This window comes from Marmota monax, unplaced genomic scaffold (genome assembly GCF_021218885.2).
Source record: "Marmota monax isolate L192 unplaced genomic scaffold, Marmota_monax_Labrador192_F-V1.1 WCK01_AAM20220418_F8-fsc00004, whole genome shotgun sequence".
NCBI lineage: Eukaryota > Metazoa > Chordata > Mammalia > Rodentia > Sciuridae > Marmota > Marmota monax.
In genome coordinates, this window is record NW_026692881.1 from 14,616,862 (window position 1) to 14,636,568 (window position 19,707).

The 19,707-nt window shown below is 34.0% G+C and overlaps 1 protein-coding gene across 17 annotated transcripts in view; it reads left to right on the forward strand.

Annotated features, from left to right (window-relative positions):
• The window catches only part of R3hcc1l (R3H domain and coiled-coil containing 1 like), a 91,682-nt gene that overhangs the window by 64,249 nt on the left and 7,726 nt on the right, over window positions 1-19,707 (forward strand). For 16 of the 17 annotated variants that reach the window (XM_058581210.1, XM_058581209.1, XM_046449857.2 and 13 more), the window contains 4 exons: window positions 10,271-10,446; window positions 15,603-15,673; window positions 17,440-17,535; window positions 17,982-18,122. In XM_058581210.1, coding sequence (XP_058437193.1) covers window positions 10,271-10,446; window positions 15,603-15,673; window positions 17,440-17,535; window positions 17,982-18,122 — 484 coding nt within the window. Of the gene's footprint in view, window positions 1-10,270; window positions 10,447-15,602; window positions 15,674-17,439; window positions 17,536-17,981; window positions 18,123-19,707 lie in introns of those variants that run through there. The other variant, XR_009227299.1, reaches the window with a different exon arrangement.

Below are 19,707 nucleotides of genomic sequence, written 5' to 3' on the forward strand. Positions count from 1 at the left end.
CAGTTTCAGTGTATCTTACTTTCAGTTCATTTTAATAGATTCATAGTTCACATTTTTATAAAAATTTTTGAATTGATATACAATTGACTGCCTAAGTGTGGGGATTTATGGAGTTATCTTCCAGATCCTGTGTATTTTAATGAAGTCACTTGGGCCATCCAGTGAAAAATCTGATTGATTCTTGCATTCTGTTGTTCAATCCATTAGTGAATGATAGCTAGATCTCTGGTTCATACAGAAAGAGAACATTAAGAAGATTCCATTGTTTTGTTTTTTTTTAAAGCTAAGTGACTGCTAAAAATAAAAATCTACCTTTTGAACTATTAGATTTGTTTCATAATATTTTTTCTTCTGAGTCAGCATACATGTCTGCATTTTAATTCTAGTTCCCTTTTAAAACTAAAGAAAAGTCAACAGTTTGGGGCCTATATTGTCAACACAATGGAGGCTTTTATTTAAGGATCCTTTTCTGAAGCTTCAGAGATTGCTGGTGTGCTTTGTCCTGTCTTTAGCATTGCTTTTGTTTCAGTGAACTCCATGAGATGTGGTATGTGGGGCATAGTTGGGGCAGGTGGAAGAGGAATAGTAAATGATGTAACTCATAATGTTTATTCTATTTAATTTATTACCTGTTTCATGACAATAGTGGGGAGGGAGAAGGCTAGGGTCTATATAGAAAACCAGAATATATGCCCTACCCTGGTCAGGAAAAAACAGACAACAGCAGTTCTAACCAAAAATTAAAGATTTGCTCCTGTTAAAAACTTTGGTTAAAGGCAAAAACATATTTTTGGGAGACTTAAATCTTATCTACACTTTGTTTTGAATTAATTTTATCATTTTGTATCATAAGATACTAATATGCTGGTTATTCTGTTGGCAGGGATTTCAAAAAGAGTGCTGAAAAGGAAAGGAGGACCCAGGTTTTTAGGCCTGACTGCTAAAATGGATAGCCAACAGTCTAAATACACTCAAATTCAGAATTCTTGTTTGTTGTGATGATTGGGGTTGGAGTGTGGGAAGATATAAGTTTACAATAAGGCCTAGAATCAGTACAGAGGGAATGTAAGTACTATTCAGTGTAGATTGGCCAGAGGCTGAGATTATTAAAGAAAAACCCAAAGGATACCCAGATATACAGGATACCAGGCTTAAAACAGCAAGAATAAATTTCTGATCCTTCAGATTGTGGGTCATGCTATTATATTTCTTGCCTGGGTCAAGAATGGCTTGCTTCTTAAACCAGTGGGTCTGAGTCTGCTCTTGAAGGTCAGAGGTACATATCTATTACCTGTTGCTGAGAAGGATAGATAGCAAGGGACTAATACTTTCTTAAGTAATTAAGAAGGATAAATCTGTTAAGAGAAAACAGGCCCGCATATGAGGCCTTTATAGGTAGCTCAAGGTAGCATAAGGAAAAAGTGGATCAGGGCCTACAGAAATCAAGCAAGAAACAGAATGACAATAAATCCCATCTTTGTCTGCTTTGCAATTTTTCTTATGTCTTATAGACAGCTGTTGTCACTGAATATCCTATCAGTTACTTGAGTAAAACCAGCAGGACTAGTTTGTAAGATTCAAACTTTTTAGCATTCCTGTGTTTGATTTCATTTTACTGTTCCAGCCTACTCTAGTCTTACCATTCTTCTTCATCAGTAATATATCTTCATCCAGTCCTTTCAAGTATTTTGGGAAGAAGAGGGAAAAAGCAGATGTTTTTCTGCCTTCTCAGTCTTTCTCTTAATTTTAAATATAATCTATTCTACTATAGTGTTTACACGGTTAGTGAATATGTATAGCGCCTTGCCAAGAATGCCAAGGTTGGTCTGTCATGTTAACCTGTCTGAATAGGAGCCAGGTCCAAGTTCATGTTGGTTCAGTATATTTACTTGGTCTCTTCTTGTAATTCATGTACCGTATACTATCATTCATGTGAAAGGACTAGTCTCTCAAATTTGTCCTCTGGCACTAGGATCAGTAAATGATTATCTGAAACATTTGGGACAGTCAGTATACATGTGTCAGTATTGTAGCTCTTTTCTTCTTGTTTCCTATTTGTTTTTTCTGATTCTCTCACTTTCCCCTTTCTTGCCTATGCCTTTGTCCCAAGCCTTGAGAATAACCTACTGATGATAATCAGAGATATTGTTGATGTCTATTCTAGAGGCATCTCTAGGTGACACGTGGTATGACACATGGTCAGAAATTTTATGAAGCTGAAGTTTGCATTTCTGACCTTGGTTTCTTGATAAGGTCGGTAGAAACATAGCCTAGATATATTAGATAATTTTATTTGCACATAGGGATAAACATTGGAGACCTTATCTACTTTTACACTTAATGTATAAAATATTAGAGTAGAAATGCCTGAATTTATCCCCTATTGAAAAGGATTTATTTTCATAGCAGTATAAGACTAGATATATAACTTATGCCAAACATTATACACTATAGTATCACAGTCTTTTTTAGGGAACTTCTTTTTAGGGAACGTTTTTGAATTTAGGTCATGAAAAAGTTGAAAAGATTTAAAATACTTTTTCTTTTAAATAAGTTATGTTATTTCCCTGTTTGCCAAAGATAAGAAAGTTAAATGAGTAAAATTTATTCACAATATTAATATAAACAAACATGAGAAATTCTTGGTAGTTATTCTCAATATTATTATTCTCAATAATATTAATAATTTGATAGACTCAAATTCAAATAATCCAGAAGCTTCCATGTTTTGGTTTATAATTAAGTGTTCTCTAGCCAAAATTTTATCAAAGTTTATAGTAATTTATAAAATTTTAAATGAATTTTCTTCAATAGAAAATTGTTAATTAGCAGGCAGGTAAGTAGTCACAAGTACAGAAGAAATAAATAGAAATAAAGGGATGGAATAAGCTAAGCTACATAATTGATTGTATGGGTTAATTCCATATAAATAGTAACTTTTGAATCAGCTGTATTGATTTTATAAGTACCAACTTACGATCAAGTCTCACTGTCCTTATCCCTGATGCCTCTCATATTTAAATTGGTATAGCCATGACTGTAGTTTTTTTAAAACTGAGTTTAATTAAAAGTACTCACAAAGTGTTCTTATTCCTACCTTCTAAGATGTGAGCCAGCAGCATTATGTTATACCACTTAAAACTATGAGGGTTAGGAACCAAAACTTTATATTGTATTAGAGATGGAACTGCACAAGACTTTAAAAAAAATGGAATGTTAGTATTAAAAGTAATTTCTGAACTGTAAGATCCAACTGTCCCACTTCTGGATATGTATCAAAAGGAAATGATATCATATCGAAGAGATACCTGCACATCCATGTTAATTGCTGCACCATTCACAATACTAAGATATGGAGTCAGCCTAGATGTCTATCAACAGATAAATGAATAAAGGGAATTATACACTATCCATGGGATATTATTCGCCATAAAAATGATATCCTTTCATAAGTCAGACATGGAAAGACAATGTGTGTTCTTTCTAAAATATGGTTGCTAAAATAAAGTTGGTCTGAATATAGACCAATGATTACTAGAGGCTGAGAAAACAGGGGAGAGGAAATAAAGGGAGGTTAAATAACAGGTGCCAAAAACACAGTTAGATAGAAGTAGTAAGTTTTAGTGTTCCACAACATAGGGGGTGACTAATTTATAATAAACTATTACATATTTTATGAATAACTAGAAATTGAAGACTCCAAACACAAAGTAATAAGGAGATAGAAATGTTAATTACACTGATTTGTTCAGTACACATTGTATTCCTGTATTGAAAGATCACCCTGTACTTGATAAGTATGTACGATTGCTGTGTGTTAATCAAAATATATATTTAAATGTTTAAGATGATGGAAGTGTTAATTTGATTTTATTATTAAACATTGTATACATATGTTATTATTAAACATTGCATACATATGTCAAATTATCACACTGCATCTCATAAGTAGGTACGATTAAAATAATTTTTAAAACAAAAGACATTTCTGAGAATAAGTCTCATTAGTACCACAAGACTATAAATTTCCTTTTGTCGGAGAACTGCTGAGGATTGAAACCAGGGGTGCTTTACCACTGAGCTACATCCCCATCCTCTTTATTTATTTATTAGTGGAGAGAGAGAGAGAATTTTTTTAATATTTATTTTTCAGTTTTGGGTGGACACAACATCTTTATTTTATTTTTATGTGGTGCTGAGGATCAAACCCAGCGCCCCGCGCATGCCAGGCAAGCGTGGTACTGCTCGAGCCACATCCCCAGCCCATATTTATTTATTTTTTTGAGACAGGGTCTCACCAAGTGGTTTAAGACCTTGCTGAGTTCCTGAGGCTGGCCTTGAACTTGTAGTCCTCCTGCCTCAGCCTCCCAAATTGCTGGGATTACAGGAGTGTGCCACTGTGCTCAGCTAAGACTATAAATTTCTTAACCATTGTTTAAGGGGTCTACTCTAGGCTATAATCTAATCTGGCCCCCTCTTATTTTATAGATAAACTCAGGCTCAGAAAGATTATACTTACCCAGCTAAGGGTTGGTCAGATGTCAGAATTGGTACTAGAATCCATGCCTCCTAGTTTCTATCCCTGGAAGCTTTCCAAGTCTTTGAGCTTATGCCACTACCTGACAGTTCTTAGCCAGTCAACAGATATTAAGTATCTATTCCGTTCCTGGCTGTGATCTTGGTGTTGTTAGAAGTAAAAGAAAACAATGTTTAAGGAGCTTACAGTCTTGGTAGCTCATGAGACTCATTCTCAGAAAGGACTAGAAAAAAATTAAGTAGTATTCTGTTTCATTGTATTAAAAATGCTGTTGATTGTGAAATGCACCATTATTTTATATGTATCATTATGAAAAAAAACTTTTGACATAGTACTTTTCCCTTAAGTTTTTGATTTTATACATACTGAAAAAAATTTTAGACCTAATTGGACATAAATTTATCCTGTATCTCTTTTATATACATCCAAAAGGTGAATATAGTAAAATGATTAAGATTTTGCTAAGTCATTGCTGGGGTCACTGGTCGGCACAGCAGTCCTGTGCAGGATGTTTGTTGTCAGTATCACTAATTCTGTCTCACAGAGGAGATGCAAAAGTAAGGCTCAAAATAATCCAGCTGGTTGAACTCGGGACCCCTGCTGGGAAAGAGGAGCTCCAGACATGAGAATGTCTCCTGGGTACATGCGTTTGGCGCTCCATGGGCACTTTTTCCTGGTGTAGGTATCAGCCTTTCTTTAGTCTATTTGATCATTAAATTTGTTGGTGATATTAAAAAAAAAATGATTTTGCTAAAACTTCCTGTTCACTGTCTACCTCTTTATAATAATTTCTTGATTGAGTCATTGACACTTTTTTCATCCAGTATCATTCACTGTGCTATCAAGGACTTTGACGCATCATTTCTTAAAAAGACTACATAAAAGAATTAGGGTCATCATTGCTGGGATTATGAATCACCTTTGCACTTACAGCTATTTTTACATCTGAAATTTCCATCCACACTGCTGACCATTGTCTGCTGGTTTTGGTACTGGTGCTTTTGATACTTATTGCATGTGTGTAGGCAAGCAGTAATAATATGTGTGATTATAAGATATATTTCAATGTCAAGAATGTTAAAATGTGAAGAAAGGTGCATCTTAGAACTGATGAGATATATATCCAATAGGAAAAGAAGAAACCCTAGGGGCTGGGATTGTAGCTCAGTGGTAGAGTGCTTCCCTGGCATGTGTGAGGCACTGCATATAAATAAATAAAGTAAAGGTGCATCAACAACTAAAAGAAATATTAAAAAAAAAAAAAAAAGAAACCCTAAGTTAGAGTTGATAGGGAAAACGTCAAGAGGAGGTAAAGATTAAGGCTGGGTCTTGGGAAAGGAAGGATCATGAGGAGAAAAGGCATTCCAGGCTGTGAGAAAAACTTATAAAACACAAAATACTCCTGGATAGATCCTCCATTGACACTATCAGAAGTTTAGATTATTTATTATTTGGATTTTCTTCATGATTTATTTAACAGCAATTAAATTTATTGGCAAAGGTAAAGAAAAGAGTATCATTTTCCCCAAAATTTCAGAGTGTTATTCAAAAATCATTTTTAAAATATATGTTGTATAAATCAAATCCTTATCGACAAAGAGCTCTTGATAGATTCAGTCTTGTTAAGTATGCATTTGGATAATTAGTTAACTTAGCTCATATGTGTTTATTCATTCCATAGATAAATATATTGAGTATCTAGTTTGTGCAAGATTATGTGTGTGGTAGAGAAATATAGAGCTAGAGATATGTCCCTTATGATTGAATTATAGAGTCAGAATGTTGGTGAAGTCAGAATGTTGTTCAGTTTAACATGAGTAGTTGGAATCATAGGAGCTTTAGTACAGCATTGAAGACTTGGGGGGAAGCTTAATCTGTAATCTATTCTATGGTCAATATGCTGTCTAGAATATAAGATTAGAAAAAAATTGGTTGTCTTTTCAGTTTTGCCGCTGATATTTTTCTTTCCTTTCCTTCATCTCTTCCATAACAGTTTGTATCCATAGGTCTTTATCAGAGGGAATTAGTTACCACAAATGTTGTTACAGTCACTACTTTTGATTGTCTTCTATAATGCCATTTTGATATGATATTGAAGTAGTACTAGATTAACAGAGGACTAGAGTTGATATTCAAACATTGTCAGTAATTTTGTTTGTAACTTTAAGGGTGTCCTTTAATCTCTCTATGATCCAGTTTTCCCTCTGTGTATAGTGATCAGGATAATTATAATAGCCAATCCAACATGCCCATCTGACAGATATAAAGATAACCTTATTCCAAAATAATGTAGTATTTTTTTCTATGGGGAAAATAATTCAGGGCATTTTGTTTTCCTTTTATATCTTAATGAACAAGGAATTAAACAAAAACTTAAAAAGTTCAATGATCCATGCCTCACGGACTTTGTACTCTCCCCCATTATTTTCCCCCCACTACATACCCGCAAATAGAAATCAGGGCAATTATGTCATGTCATAATTGAAGACTTATAGTCTTCAAGGCCTTACTTTGAGAAAGTTAATTTAGTTGAATGGTTTTGTGTAAGTTAGTTATACATATGAGTAATACTTGGCCATCATTGATGTTTTATAAATAGAAAGACCACTGGTAAAAATCCTAAAATGTTTGTGATTCAAGTCTCAAAAATGATTTATTCTGAGTCATTTGCAAACTTCTCCTTGGTCCGTAATAGATACATCACAATGAATCATTCTAAACCTCTCACCTCTATTGTTGCTCTATCAAACATTCCTTAGCCATAATAATGGATATGAGTGTGTGTGTGTGTATGTGTAACTTACAGTATGAAGGTTTCACCTTGATTGTATGAAATATTGTCTCATGTAACAATGTTTTAGTTGTCTATAGTAGAATAGTAGAAGCTATAAATGTGAACCATGTGTATAATTTTGAATTTTCTAGTAGCCATATTAGAAAAAATAAAAACAAATAGGTGGAATTAATATATTTTAATCTAATATGTCCAAAATATCATTTCAACATGTGATCAGCATAAGAAATTATTAATAAGATATATTTTGCATGTTTTGCATTAAATCTTTGAAATTTGATTTATATTTTGTACTTAAAGCACATCTCCATTTGGATTGCATGGCCACTTGTGTCAGGCAGCTACTGTATTTGACCGTCCAGGCCTACTACAAAAATGTCTATATAATCAGTACCTCAGATCTCAGAACCTTTCCTTGAAGTTCTACACTACCATATCTAGGCATTCTATGTCAGTTGTCCAACCTTCCCATCCCTTTTCACAGTCTTACTCTGGTCCTCACTTCCATCTTCACACCATTTTATCCTCTGAGATTTCCCTCCTTTTATGCCACATATTCCTCTTTCCTCCTCTCTATCAGATTCCCTTGCATGTTTTGCTGAGATCCTTAGGATAAAAAGTGCTCTTAACAGTTTGACCTCCTACCTCCACATACACACAAAAAAATGTTACCAGTAGAAATGTAAACTGCTCCTGATAATATCCATACCTTGGGGGAAATGAAAAGTTCTTTCTCCTGTTAGGAAAAGTTAGGAATCCCTGGTGATAAAAATAGTTTGTGTTATAGGAAAAACTTGCCAGAGGTATATCAGCCTTTGGAGCCAGAGGGCTCAGTATTTACCTCCGAAATGAAATGTAGGTGTACAAATTTAATATTGTTGACCAAGTTAGAGTAAGGAACCATGATGATTTTCTTGCCAGATTTTGTTTTCCTTCCTCTTGGTAATCCGTTCTTAGGATTTGTATTTCCAAAGTATTTTATAGTCTGCTTTGTACCTTTCAGATTGTACTATTACAAATGCTCAAATATGCAGTGCTTTTTTTGGTTTGGTTTCTGCAAAATAACTCAAAAAGTCAATGCCAGCAGTCAAAAAAATAAAATGAAGACAACAGTTGCATTTATAGTAGAATCAAAAAGAATAAAATACTTAGAAATAAATTTAACAAAAGAAGTATAACACTTATACTAGAAAAGCTAGAAAACATTATTGAAAAAAATTTAAGAGTGCCTAAATTAACAGAAAGTCATCCATGTTCATCTCTTCCTATTGTTAAGATACTTCCCCAATTGGATAATATGTTCAGTGCAGTCCTAGCTACCCATTTTTTGCAGAAATTAATAACCTGATCCTCAAATTCCTATGGAAATACAAGAGGCCCCAAGTATCCAACATGGTTTTAAAAAGGAACAAAGTTGTAATACTTCAATTTTTTTATTTCAAAAGTTGATATAAAGCTATGATAATAAAGATAGGGTGGCACTGGCATAAGGATTGATGAGTGACTGCAGACTCCTCTTGTCTGTGGAACTCTGAATTCTGAAATGTTAACACTAGCTGCCCCAGACTTTAAGAATTTGTTGAAAGTTTAGCTGATACCTTTTTGTCCACTTTTATGATGGTCATTTCTTTCCATGGTCTGCCAAAGGGAAAACTATTTGTGTTTTCTGTTTCACCTTGGAAGATCTTGTCATTCTATGGGTTTCAGTTCCCTTGGCTGTCTGGCAAACAGCTGTCTTGTGAACTCAAGAAAAAAAATAATTTTATAGAACAGCTGGTCTTTTTTTCTTATTACAGTGGAAGGAACTGTCTTTTCCTGCTTCTACCTCTTAAGTAGAGTGGAACTAACATTAGGTGCTTAGGATGTGGTAGAGTTGGCACTTTAAAACTTGTTTAAAATAGATTCATTTTTTTGAATGCTAAGCAGTATGGTAAGTATTTACTACATCATCTCATTTAGTGCATATACTTGTCTATGAAGTGTAGATAATATTGTTATTCTCATTTTTTAGATGTAAAAATGAGGCTAAGCAGAGAAAAGGAATTGGAGTTACAGAAATAAATACTTTTATTGGTATTGTCTAATTCATATTTTTATTCCTTCCTCCCTAATAAAATAAATCTATTTTTCACTTCTCCAAGATGAGAAGATGTATCCTTAGCATTGTAAGTTCTCATTTTCCTTATTTGATTAGAAAAGAGGTACAGCCTAAAAGAGGGAAAACTTGAAGGGAGCTAGTTAGAATTTTGATTAACAAAGAGCAGATACCCTAGGTCTTATAACAAGTGAGTGAGCAGAGATTGTCATGATCTTACTGCCACTTCCTCCTTTTCCCTTCCCCTTCTGTTTTAGTGTGAAATAATTAATAGCCTTCAGGATTGGTGTGTGTGTGTGTATGTGTGTGTGCGTGTGTGTGTGTGTAACAGAGAGTTTTAATAGGATAGTAGAATTTTAGATACTTTGCATTATCATTACTTCCTTCACTAGCCCACTGTTGTGAGAAATCCTTTAGGTAACTCTTAAGCTAGAAATTTTTAGTATAATTACTTATATTAATTACATTCGTCTTAACAAATTCCTTTCTTTGTGGTACTGGGAACTAAACCGAGGGCCTTGTATGCTAGATAAACACTATCACTGATCTACATCCCCAGCCCCTCGATGAGTTTGCTCACATACTGGTTGATAGGTACAAGTTTCATGCATTGTTCATCTGCTGGAATTTCAACACCTTTTCAGCTATCCCATGTTTGTAACATAAACTGGATGATAAACATCTGGTCATTATTGTATTATGAATAACATTAATACAGAGACAGTGTGAAAGGTTAAAGAATGGGAACTTGGAGACAGGGAATCAGGATTGTTTATATATAGGAGGATATTTTATAATACCTTGATTTGATGTCAGCAGTAACTTATATGCTTCTTCCTCCTAGTTATCAGGGAATATGAAGAACAGGAAAAGCATCCAGGAACCTAGATTTGATTATTACAACCATGAAGTTCCTGATATTGATCTCAGTGAATGTGAGTTTCCACATGTCATTGAAATTTATGACTTCCCCCAAGAATTTCGTACAGAAGACCTTCTACGGGTTTTCTGCAGTTACCAGTAAGTATTTGCTAGTGGTTACAGATATTAGGGAAAGTGGGATGAAGTCTTTTTAATGTGTCTTCTGAAAAATCATCTTGTTTTCATATTCCCTTTTGTTTATTTTAGCATCAGATTTTTTAATTTTATTATCCATGTCCATTAGAAATCTTTTATTTCCAACTACTACTCTTCTAAGTTCTTTAAAAATGCCAGGTAGCCTTTCTAAACTATATTTTATCATTTTAGAAGATCATCATCATCATTGACTTCTGAAACTGTCTTCATGGTACATATATCCCATTTATATTTATTGTAATTTTGATATATTTGGATTTATGTCCAAGTGTATATCTTATATTTACTTACCATTTTTTTCAATGTGTTTACTTATCCTTTTTCTTTTTAGCCTTCTTTTGGATTGAATAGGTATTTTTTATACCCCCTACCCCCTTTTTTTAATGATAATCAGTTTCTATTCTTTGGTTACTTTAGATTATAAAATACATGTGTAATTTATCAGTGGCTACAGCAAATTTTCCGCCCTCCATCTAAACACTATAAGAACTTTTGATTCGATTTCCCACTTCTCCCTTCCTCAACTTATTATGACTGTTTAATTCCTTTTTGTTTTTTCTCTAAGTTCCATTTGACATTGTTTTTATTTTATATATAAGCATTTAGAATTATCTCCTTACGGTATCATTTATATCTTCCATCCGAAATTATTAACTTCATTCTTGAAAGATATTTTGGCTGGATATAGAATTCTACATTGTCAATTTATTTTTCTCTCAGAAATTTGAAGATGTTCTACTGTCTTCTGACTTCCTCTTAATGATAAGTCAGCTGACATTTTGACAACTGTCACTTCTGCTTGTGATTTTTCTTTTCCCTTTGTATGCTCTTAAAAGTGAGGCGCTAAGCAACTCAGTGAGACCCTGTCTCTAGATTTAAAAAAAATACAGAATAGGGCTGGATTCAGTGGTTGAGTGCCCCTAAGTTCAATCCCTGGTTCCCACCGCCCCTACCCTGCCAAAAAAAGAGTTTCTCTTTGTTTTTGTTATCCTTCATCTTCACTGTAATGTAGGTTTCTTTTTATTTATCCTGAGTTTATATTATTTGGACTTATTTAATCATTGTTTTTCATTTATTTTGGAGAACTTTGGAGTAGAAATCATCTCTTCAAATATTACCTTTACTCCAGTCTTTCTTTTACTTCCTCTAACATGCTGCCAATTACATATATATTAGACCTTCTCATTTAATCCTTATGTTCCTTCTTTCATATGCTCTTTGTTGCATTCTGAATAATTCCTTTAGTTTTAGTTTACAGTTCACTCATTTTTTTTTCAGTTATGCTTTAATTGCTATTTAGTACATCCATTATGTTTTAAAATTTCATTTATTATTTTTTCCAGTTCTTAAAATTTTTCATTTTTTTAAATCTACATGGCATTTTTAAAATTTACTTTTTTGATTGATTGATTGCAGTTCTGGGGGGTTGAACCTAGAGCCTCACAAACTGAGCTACATCCCCATACCTTTTTATTTTTTTTGTTTTGAGATCAGAATTTTACCTAGACTGGCCTCTTCCTGCTTCAGCATTCTGAGTTGCTGGGATTACAGACATACATTATCATACCGGTTGCATCTTCATTTTTTCATAGTTTGTTTTCTCCAAATACTTCCAATTTTTTTTCATTTTAAGTACATTAAACATAATATATTAAGTACGTAAATGTTTGTTTCTGAAGTGTTTTTTAACCTGAAGTTTGACATGTAGTTTTACTTTACCTGAAGTCCTTTTAGTTCAATTTTTGTTATCTTTCTTTTGGTGGTACTGGGGATTGAACCTGGATCTTGCTTATGCTAGGCAAGTTCTCTACCACTGAACTATACCCACAGCTCCTGTTTTAGTATCTTTTGTTTCTGCAAATCTTTGCTCACAATGACTTTCTTTTCTTTTCTTTTTTTTTTTTGCAGGGAGGCATGTGTCTTAGGTATTTTTTACTGTATGCTAATAATTCTTAGAATTTTATTTATGGGAATTGAGGCATACAATGAAAGAAGAGGATTTCTCCTGAGAAGGATGTGTTTTTTCCTGCCAAGTGCCAAGGACACTTGGAGACCTCTAAATTAAATTATTGATTTGAGGTTTTTCTGGCCACTTAGAAATAGTCAAATGGAGAATGTTTTTTAAAAATTGTTATATGTCACAATTATTTTAATTTAATACATAAATTCCATTTATGGAATTCACTCACTTGCCAGTCTTTTGATGTGGTTCCAACAACCCCCCACCCCGCCAGCCTTTTAAGTCATTGATGTGTTGATAAAAGAGTTCTTTCCTTTAAGTCACTCTCATAATGCCTTATCTGCAATTTATAATTTGATTTCTTTAAAGTGAAGCAAGAACTTTATATCTTCATAGTTACCTAAATGCGTATTCCTTATAGACTAAACTTTCTTCTATAACTCTTTTTACCCAAACATAATTGATAATAGTTTTTTTTCCTTAGTGACTTTACCTTTCTTTAGTCTTCAAAAGCATTCAACAGTTTTTATAGATATAACTATTCTTAACATTCATATTATATAGATTTATTATAATTTAAATTATGTGATGAAAATATTAAGTCTAGCTGAGAACATTTTTGCTAACTCTTGATATGCATATAGTTGATATATTTATAGGAGAAGATAGCTGGGAGAGATAATGTATACTTGTAATCCCAGCTACTCAGGAGTCTGAGGCAGGAGAATTGCAAGTTTGGGGCTAGCCTGGGCATCTTCGATTGTCTCAAAAAAGATAAAATACAGTAAATAGGGTTGGGGATGTAGCTCAGAGGTAGAGTGCTTGCCTACCACATGAAAGACTGGGATTCAATCCTAGTACTATAAAAGTGGGGCTGGGGGGACATGAGGGAGAAGATAAAGGAGTCAGAAGTATACCTCTGTACATCTAGCTTACAAGAAAAAATTATGCTGTAGGAATAAAGAGGTAATCCAGGAAAAAAGTTATTGTGATAAAGATGGTCAGGGTCTTGAGAAAAGTCAATATCAAGAAGTAAACACTTTAATATTTCAATACTCATATTAAATATGTGTCAAGACTGTTGTCTGATGTTATAAATTTAAAATTCAATTTATTTACATCTAGAATTCATAAGATTATGTATTAGGGTAAAGTACCTAAGACTTTCTTAAAGGACTAGATAGTAAATATTTTAGGTGATGCTATATTGTTTCTTTACAAGCAGCCATACACAATATGTAAACAAGTGAATGTAGCTGTAAAATATAAAATAAAACTTTACTTTATATTTATTTATTTATAAAAACAAACATTTGGTTTTTACATAACATTATAGAATGCACAAAACCAGCAAGCAGCTACATGCTTGTTTAATCAGTTAAACTTGGCTGGGGGCGATCTCTGGTTCTGTAACTGAAAGAAAGAAGGGATAAATGGATCCTGCGGGACAGTTACTCTCTGGCATAAACCTGACTCTAAATGGGTAGTATAGGTCAGTCAATTTAATTGATTGCAATCATGTTAAGACCCAGTATCAGAAGTCAATGAAAGTCCAAATTAGAACTACCTTAGATTGTCATTAATAGTAACAGTTTGTAAAACCAAGGATCATTTTGTTGATGTCTGGAATTTCCTCAAAAATAATTAATTCTTGTGAATTGAATTCTTTCCTTTGTTTTGTTTCTTCCTAATCTTACCTATAAAACCATTTTTTCTGTCAAATCCAAAATTATTCCCCCAAAAGAGAAGAATTTTAAAGATTATGAAATCTCAAAGTCTGAAAGGCCCTTCGAAATTCATCTGTTTTGTAAACTATCTTATAATATAGATTTACTATTGAACTTTTTCAATTTTCAACCCTTGTGGTCATTTTATGCCATGGTTAATCTTACCTTTATTCAGGAAATTCTCTGACTAAACTTCAAAGCATTCTTTATTCATTTTCCCTTAAAGGAATTTTTTTGACTCATTAAAGAAGGAAAATGTTTAAGCAATTTTTTTTATATTTTCATAAAATTTTTTTAAAGGGGGTCATGGTGCAAATGCCTCAGTCAGATACCAGAGCCAACTTCATATTTTCATTACTATCTTCATCAGTGTTAATAATCTTTCTGATGATCATTGCTATTAATAATAATAATGTACATCATTCATTTATAAGATGCCCATTGTGTGCTAAACGCCACATTCTTGGTTTTGTCAGAGATGATCTCATTTCCGTTTTCACAACTCAGTAACAAAGATACTGCATTTAGATTTACAGATGAGCAGACCTAGGCTCGAGAGATGGTTCATGGTCTCAAGGTGGAAACATTGAATCTATTTATGCTTGACCCTCAAAACCCATATTCTTTCCAATGAACCTTTATTGATTCTACAGTTTCTAGATGAAAAAAATATGAAGTGTATGTCATCATTTTGATAGACTTTGTGTTCACTATGTAGGTCTGTTCCAAAATAAAAGTACTTTTCTAGTATGTAAATGTTCATTCTTTTGATTGTAACCTGGTTTGATATTTCTTACCATGATTTCTTTTTTCTCCATTTTTCTGATGTTGCCACCATCTTTTCTATATTCTTTCTTACCTCCCTTCTACAAGTAAAAAGAGAATTTATAAGCTATATGATTATAGCTGTCTTTTTGCCCATTACTTCCTTATTTTAGAATTTTAATGACATCTTGTATAATATCCTCCTGCCTACCACTTGTGGCAGAGTTTATATTTGCATTAAATCTAGGTGACCTTCTGACTACTTCTTCCTCATCTTGTATTATTCTACCTTTCCTGCTTGCTCTTTACATCTTTTCTCATTCTCTCCCCATAAGAACAGCTCCTATAAATAGGGCATTAAATACTTTAACTCCCCAAGAGACTTGTGAGGATTAATTAGTTGATGTCTATAAAATGGCTGGGGATGTAAAATACTCCGAGATAATTCTTTATGATGGTATTATTGCTTTTAAAATTCAATGGCTTCTTCTGTCCTCCAAACTATTTTTTGTCATTATCTCCATTCCACCTGTGTTTTCATTGAGTGTTTCTTTCTCATGAAATGTTTTATACAACTCTATTTGAAAGATGTTTCACAAAAGGAAAATTTATTTTAAGAAATAAATTTTTTTTTGTTGTTGTTACAGAAAGAAAGGATTTGATATTAAATGGGTGGATGATACACATGCCCTAGGAGTATTCTCCAGTCCAATTACAGGTATTCATACCCAATCCATTTCAGTGTTCCTTTTTAAAAAACTTTATATATGACAGCAGAATGGCATTACAATTCTTATTACACATATAGAGCACAATTTTTCATATATCTGGCTGTATACAAAATATATTCATACCAATTTGTGTCTTCATACATGTACTTTGGATAATAATGATCATCACGTTCCACCATCATTGCTAACCCCATGCCTTCTCCCTTCCCCTCCCACCCCTCTGCCCTATCTAGAGTTCGTCTGTTCCTCCCATTCTCCCTCGATACCCCACTATGAATCAGCCTCCTTATATCAAAGAATACATTAGCATTTGGTTATTTGGGATTGGCTAACTTCACTTAGCATTATCTTCTCTAACTCCACCCATTTACCTGCAAATGCCATGATTTTATTCTCTTTTATTGCTAAGTAATATTCCATTATGTATATATGCCACATTTTTTTAAATCCATCTATTGAGGGGCATCTAGGTTGGTTCCACAGTTTAGCTATTGTGAATTGTGCTGCTGTAAACATTGATGTGGTTGTGTCTCTGTAGTATGCTGTTTTTAAGTCCTTTGGGTGTAGACCGAGAAGAGGGATAGCTGGGTCAAATGGTGGTTCCATTCCCAATTTTCCAAGAAATCTCCATACTGCTTTCCATATTGGCTGTACCAATTTGCAGTCCCACCAACAGTGTATGAGTATACCTTTTCCCCCACATCCTCACCAACACTGATTGTTGTTTGTCAATAGCTGCCATTCTGACAGGAGAGAGATGAAATCTTAGAGTGGTTTTGATTTGCATTTCTCTAATTGCTAGAGATATTGAACATTTTTTCATATGTTTATTCTTTGATTGCACATTATCATCTGAGAAGTGTCTGTTAGGTCCTTGGCCCATTTATTGATTGGATTATTTGTGTTTTTTGATGTCAGTGTTCCTTTCTTATTGTCCATTTTCATCTGCTACTTTTTTTTATTTCTCTATTCCAACCAGTTGGTATTTTACTCAGCCAGCTCCTATAGATAACAGAATTGATAAAGATTTTTAAGGCATACCTGTTTTCCCCCTATCTCTTTTCACCTTATTCAGTGGTATTTGGAGAGATGGTCAACTCCTTCCAGGGTTACTTGCACATAGTGCATGAACAGATTACAGATTGAGATTTAAGAAGACAGTGGCACTGAATCTTATAGTATTTATTTATTTTTCTCAGACAAATGAATTTGAAGTATTCCTTTAACTTATCCAGTGAGAAACTTTAATACCTACTTTTTGGATATGTGATTGGACCTTTGCACATGTGTCATGGAGTTCATGATAGGTTTGATGCAGAAACATTCAGAGAAGTTAGAGATGTTGGAAGGCTGGTTCATGTCTGGACCACCTAGATCATGAGCTCAAAAACTTATTTTATAAAATAAGTAATAATAGTAAACTAAATTATAGGCTTTGTGAGGCAGAAAGTTTTTGTCACTACTTAACTCTGCTGTTGTAGCAAGAAAAAGCAGCAATAAACAATATGCAAACAGATGGGCATGCCTCTGTTTCATAAAATTTTATTTACAAAAACAGGTGGGTTGCCTGGATTTGGTCATAGAGTTTATGTAAAGTTAATTCTTTACAGATTGTGTATATCTTATATGTATTTCTTGCTTTGAAGAAAAAAAGTAACATCTATGAAATACATTCTAAGAACTAGTCCTAAATTTCCTTCTGTATCACTTCACTTCACATCTTCTTCTTCTTTATATTTATTCCTCCTTACAGCTCGTGATGCTCTGGGTATTAAACATACGATGGTGAAGATCAGGCCCTTGTCACAGGCCACAAGAGCAGCCAAAGCCAAAGCTAGAGCTTATGCTGGTGAGCTTTTAATTCTGAATGCTTTCCTTGGTCATGGTGATGTTATTCTTTCCAACCGAGTATGCCATTCAGAGTTCTAAAGACATCACTTCTATTTTTCATGTTAAAGAAAGTATAATTAAGGACAAAAGAAAACCACTATGTTGGAAATATGCCATCTGAATGGTAACTTGGAGAATGGGAGATACTTCCTGAAAGCAATGCAGCAACCAGTTTCTGATGTCAACCTTAACTAGTTTACATCTGTTTTAGCTGTTTGATAGTCACTGTAAGAAATTATGTTAATGCAGATAGTGAAACCAAGATTGTGCTTTGCCATGTTAATTTCCTCTGTCATCTGCTTGATGCTAGTATATTTTGTGTGTTAATAACTGAGTTAAGTCACTTGGTGCTGCAGTTCTTTTTTTTCCTTACTCCCTCCGACTTCCTCCCTTTCTTCCATTTAGAGTTCCTCCAGCCAGCAAAGGAGCGACCTGAGACTTCAGCAGCCCTAGCCAGAAGGTTAGTTATCAGTGCTCTTGGGGTCCGAAGTAAACAGAGCAAAACAGAACGGGAAGCAGAGCTAAAGAAACTGCAAGCAGCCCGAGGTGAGCTAAGGCAATAGTGTTCTTCTCTAGTCCCCTTACAGTTCACTGTAAGGCATGTGTGGGGTTTTGTTTGTTTTGTCATTTCCATTTTCTAGAAGCCTCTCACATGTAGAGAAATTGTTTTCAAGCCTTATATTCAGGAGGAAGATTTTTAGGATCAAGATTTGTTTCCTATTCCATACACCAAGGCACCCTAATCCATGTTCCTACTGTTGTTTTCCAAGAGATTGTTTAACTCATTCTTGGCTTTTTCCTACAGTTTTGCTCCAAACTCAGAAAACTTTTCCTCTGAAGACATTTCAGTTACTCAGACAGAAAAACGTGTTTGCCATGGTTTCATTGGACTATAATTGCCATGAAATCACCATGCTGTTATCACATGGCTTCAGTCTTTGGTAAAAGACAAATTAAGGAAAAATCAGCAATCGACATTGGTAGTAATATGTGTAAGAGGAAGTTTTGTCTTTTTAAGATCATCCTGAGTGGTTCAATTAGAAGACATCTAGATTCACCTGTCTTCTAATGATTTTCTGGTACCTAAGATTTCTCAGAAAATATTTTCCCTGATCCATAAGTAGGATTTTTCTTATAGTTTGGAGTTGAGGTTAAAATGCATCTCCTCTTTATAGGCTTTTGAATTGTATGTAAAGACTTAGTCCTTGGGCTTGGCACTTAAGTACTTTTTATCAACCTTCAGGCCTTAGACACTCTCATTGCCTTAGCTCCAGATCTGTGGAATCTGTGGAGGCAATTTATTCTGAAAATTCCACTCACTGAAAAGTAACTTCATTTTTCCATTAAATGAATTGAAGTTTCAGACTGCTTGTTTATTGCCAGTCTTAACAAGGCCATTAATACTTCCCGTCCACTCTGCTTTGGTGATAGCAGGCATCCGCAGACTCTCAGCTGCACTGGCCAGATAACCAGTGACAGAGTGTGTCATGGCAGGTGCTAGAGTTTCAGAGTTGAACTGAAATAATTTTTGAAACCTTAATGATTATAATGAGGCAGTTTTAATTTTGACCCCCAATACATTGTTCACTCCAAGGCTTCTTACAAACTATTGAAACAGGAGAAGATTCCCCCTAGTTTTTATATATGACAATAATAGAACTAGATTAAAGAAGAGTGTGCAGTGTCCTAAACCCTGTATTAATTGGTTATCTCTGAGGAAAATGACTTCTGCATGATAACTACATCTATCTCAGAAGATGAGTATAGGGTAACAACAGTGGTATCTGAAGAAGGAGATAGTAATCCTTTAGCAATGTACCATGCTTCTGTCACTGTATTATTACCTGTATCTCTACAAATATTGCAGCATTTGTTTCACATAGATATCATTGTGAGTATTTCCCTTTAGTTCTCTATAGGCACATCAGCATGCAACTCCATTGGAAGCATTTGTTTTTAAATGCCTTGCTTTACAAAGGACATTTCAGTGATGATTTTAAAATGAGACTGTTGGTTAAATACCCTGTTGCTTTTCTAAAGAAGGTCTTTGTTTGTGATAGGTTCCTCCTATCTATTGATAACAGGGGCTTTATGGATTTAGAGGACTCTTCCTTTATTTTGCTTCAGAGCT